Genomic DNA, 2755 nt, shown 5'->3' with positions numbered 1-2755 from the left:
CCCGCGGCGCTGTCCCGGCTCCGGTCCGAGTGCTCGTGCGGCCGCAGCTCGTCAGGCGCCGCCATGTCGGGCCCGCGCGCCCCCCGCCCTACGCCAGGGCCGCCCCGCGACTTCGGCGGCATCATCCAGACCTGCAGCGCCAACGTGCAGCGCATCGCGCAATGCAGTGAGTGCCCCCGCCCCTCCTCCGGGTTTCCTGGCCTCAGGGTCCAGCCCCTCCCCTCAGGCCCAGGCCGCCCAAAGCAGGTGGGGCTAAGGAGGAGGCGGCCCCGGTTCAGATCAGGCAGTTGTGCAGGGGGGGGCACGGTCCTGCTCCTTGGGTATTTCTGGTGTTCGTCGTCAGGGTGGTTTCCTGGTTTTGCAGCGTGTCCATGTCCCGAGCGCTGTTGTTCCCCTTCATTAGCCCGTCTGATGTTAGGGAGTGCTCCACTGTCATCCTCACGCCACCAGTGCGTTTCGTGGATGCCTCTGTTGACCGCCCCCTTTGTGCGCAGAGAGGGATCCTGGCGCAGGCCGACCCGGCCCAGCTTCTTATTGAGGTTCCCCGTGCCTTTTTATTTACTCACTCCCTGTCTGTGGCCCCACCCAGTCCCAGGACCTCCTGGTCAACCACCTTCTGTCCAAGCTGGCCATGTGCTTGACCAGGAAGGAGGCTGTGGCTGGGAGGGCCCTTTTTCTTTCCCTCATCCGCTCCCCAGAGTACCCCTGGGCAGTGTCCGCTAGCTTCTTGAGGGCCAGTGGGCACTGTCCAGCGTGCTCTGCTTGGCGTCTGCACTTGGCGCACTTAATGTGAACCTCTCACCTGAACTCCTGTCTGTTTTTTTCATTCTTTGTTCCACAAATTCTCTTGTCACTTTTCCTGTGGCCTCCCTACCTCAGGGAGGCCGATGAGTGACCTGGTGGGCTAGGCCCACACTTTCTTTTAGAGATGAACAAGTAGTTCTGATGTTAGAGGGGCCACTGTTTCTGCTTGGGCCAGGTCTGCAGCTGCTGGTATGCAACAAATAGGCCTGTCTGTGAAGTGGCAGGAAATTGCCAGTGCCCCCCTGTGGCCACTTAAGGTGTTCTTGGGGGGTTTGTGTGTAGTTGTTTATGCAGTTTTTAAGCACAGTTTACACAGACACTTCTGTAGGATAGGTTAAATAAAGGCGATCATACCTTGATCAGGGGGTTGACCAGACCTCCTGAGAGTTCTTCCAGCCCTACTTCTATGATTCTTTTTTTCCCCTTATTTTCATGTTATCTTCTTTGCATTTCCTGACCTTTTTGACTTGGAGCTGCCTTTCTTTTATGTCATGCCATCCATCTCTACTTGCATTTCACCTTTGAGTGTGCTTGCCCTATGTGGCTTTCAGTACTACCCCAGTGCACAAAGCAATGCAGCTAGACTTCATATTGTTTTGAGACCAGTGACATTTCTAAGCTGTGTTATCTGTCCCACTTGGCTTGTAAGCTTTGTGGGTGCTCTCTTTAAACGGCTTTTTGATCTCTCCTGTAGCAACTAGCAGCTGCCTTCTTTGACTGTAGAAACAGGCAGTCCATTATGGAAGAAAATGCTTAATGGTAAACCTGACTTGTAACGTCACAAGCAGAAATTCCAATTTCTGTCTCTGGAATGGGAAAGGGGAGCAGCTGCCTGAATGGGTAGCTAATAGATAGGATGCCAGATGTTGAACCCATAAGATCATGGTGATCCTGTGGGACATAATATACATTATAACACAAAGACTCTCATTCTCAAACTCCTATGGTTGCTCATTTATGAATTAAAGTGTTTAAAAAAATGCATCTATTCATGAGCTCACCAAATCTCTAAAATGCTTAGAGGCATCTGGCATTTATTGCATTCTAGCAGGGTAGAATCCAGAGATGTGGGTTTTTCAGAAAATTTTGAATTGGAAAATGTTTCAATGCCCTAAATAGAACATGATCTGATTTTGGCATATTTATTTGACTTGTTTTAGTAAACAAAACTAAAAAAGTACCCCCATGTTAATTTCCCATGTTAATTTTATGGCCGAATAGCCACAAGTACTTGAACTGAAATATTTGATTAGGAAAAAAATTTAAATACAGCACACTTAATGTGGTTTAAATGTTGTATTCAAACAAATTCAAAGCTTTATGTGGAAAGAGATTATTTTTATTGGAATACTTGTAAACATGTAAAGACAATACACAATAGCATGGACTTCCCTTACATTGTTCATGTAAATTTAAGAAAAAAACGAAAGTTCTGAAAACTGTTGACGCACTAATTTTAGCACACCCAAAGAACTGTGCATGATGTGCCGTAGTTGTCCACTTATCTACTTCAACAGTTTAATTCTCTTCCACTGACATAATTGCAACTCTTCCAGTTTCATTCTCACTATCTGTAGAATCACTTGCACTACTTATTGAGGCAAATCTGTTTCAAAACTACTTGAACCACATTTTGTTCTGCTAAAGGGTGGTTTTATCAATGAGTCTATGGGCAAGAATGACTTATCACACTACATGTTCTTCACTAATTGTGCTTCTGACTGATTCTCCAGAAGCAAGAGATTTTGAGAAATAGAAACAAGCTTAGCAGTGCGTTTGTTTGTTAGTGTATTCCTTTTTTTGTCTTGATTGAGCTGAAAGCCTTCCAGTTCCGTTCACAAGAAGCTGCTGTTGGTGGAATGCTTAGGATCCTTAGAGCAATCCTGGACAACAGTCAGGTGTTACAGTATCCCTTCCACCATGTGAGATGAGACGTATTCTCTGCTGCCCA

General features: G+C 47.0%; 1 protein-coding gene across 1 annotated transcript in view; it reads left to right on the top strand.

Annotated features, from left to right (window-relative positions):
* The first annotated feature begins 12 nt into the window (after positions 1-12).
* The window catches only part of STX12 (syntaxin 12), a 48269-nt gene continuing 45526 nt past the window's right edge, over positions 13-2755 (top strand). The window contains exon 1 of the mRNA XM_019512114.1: positions 13-166. Coding sequence (XP_019367659.1) covers positions 64-166 — 103 coding nt within the window. The 5' untranslated portion in view covers positions 13-63. The remainder of the gene's footprint in view (positions 167-2755) is intronic.

This window comes from Gavialis gangeticus, unplaced genomic scaffold, assembly GCF_001723915.1.
Source record: "Gavialis gangeticus isolate Ggan-Ray unplaced genomic scaffold, GavGan_comp1, whole genome shotgun sequence".
NCBI lineage: Eukaryota > Metazoa > Chordata > Crocodylia > Gavialidae > Gavialis > Gavialis gangeticus.
Note: the sequence above shows the minus strand (reverse complement) of the source record. Positions and strands in the feature narration are given on the sequence as shown.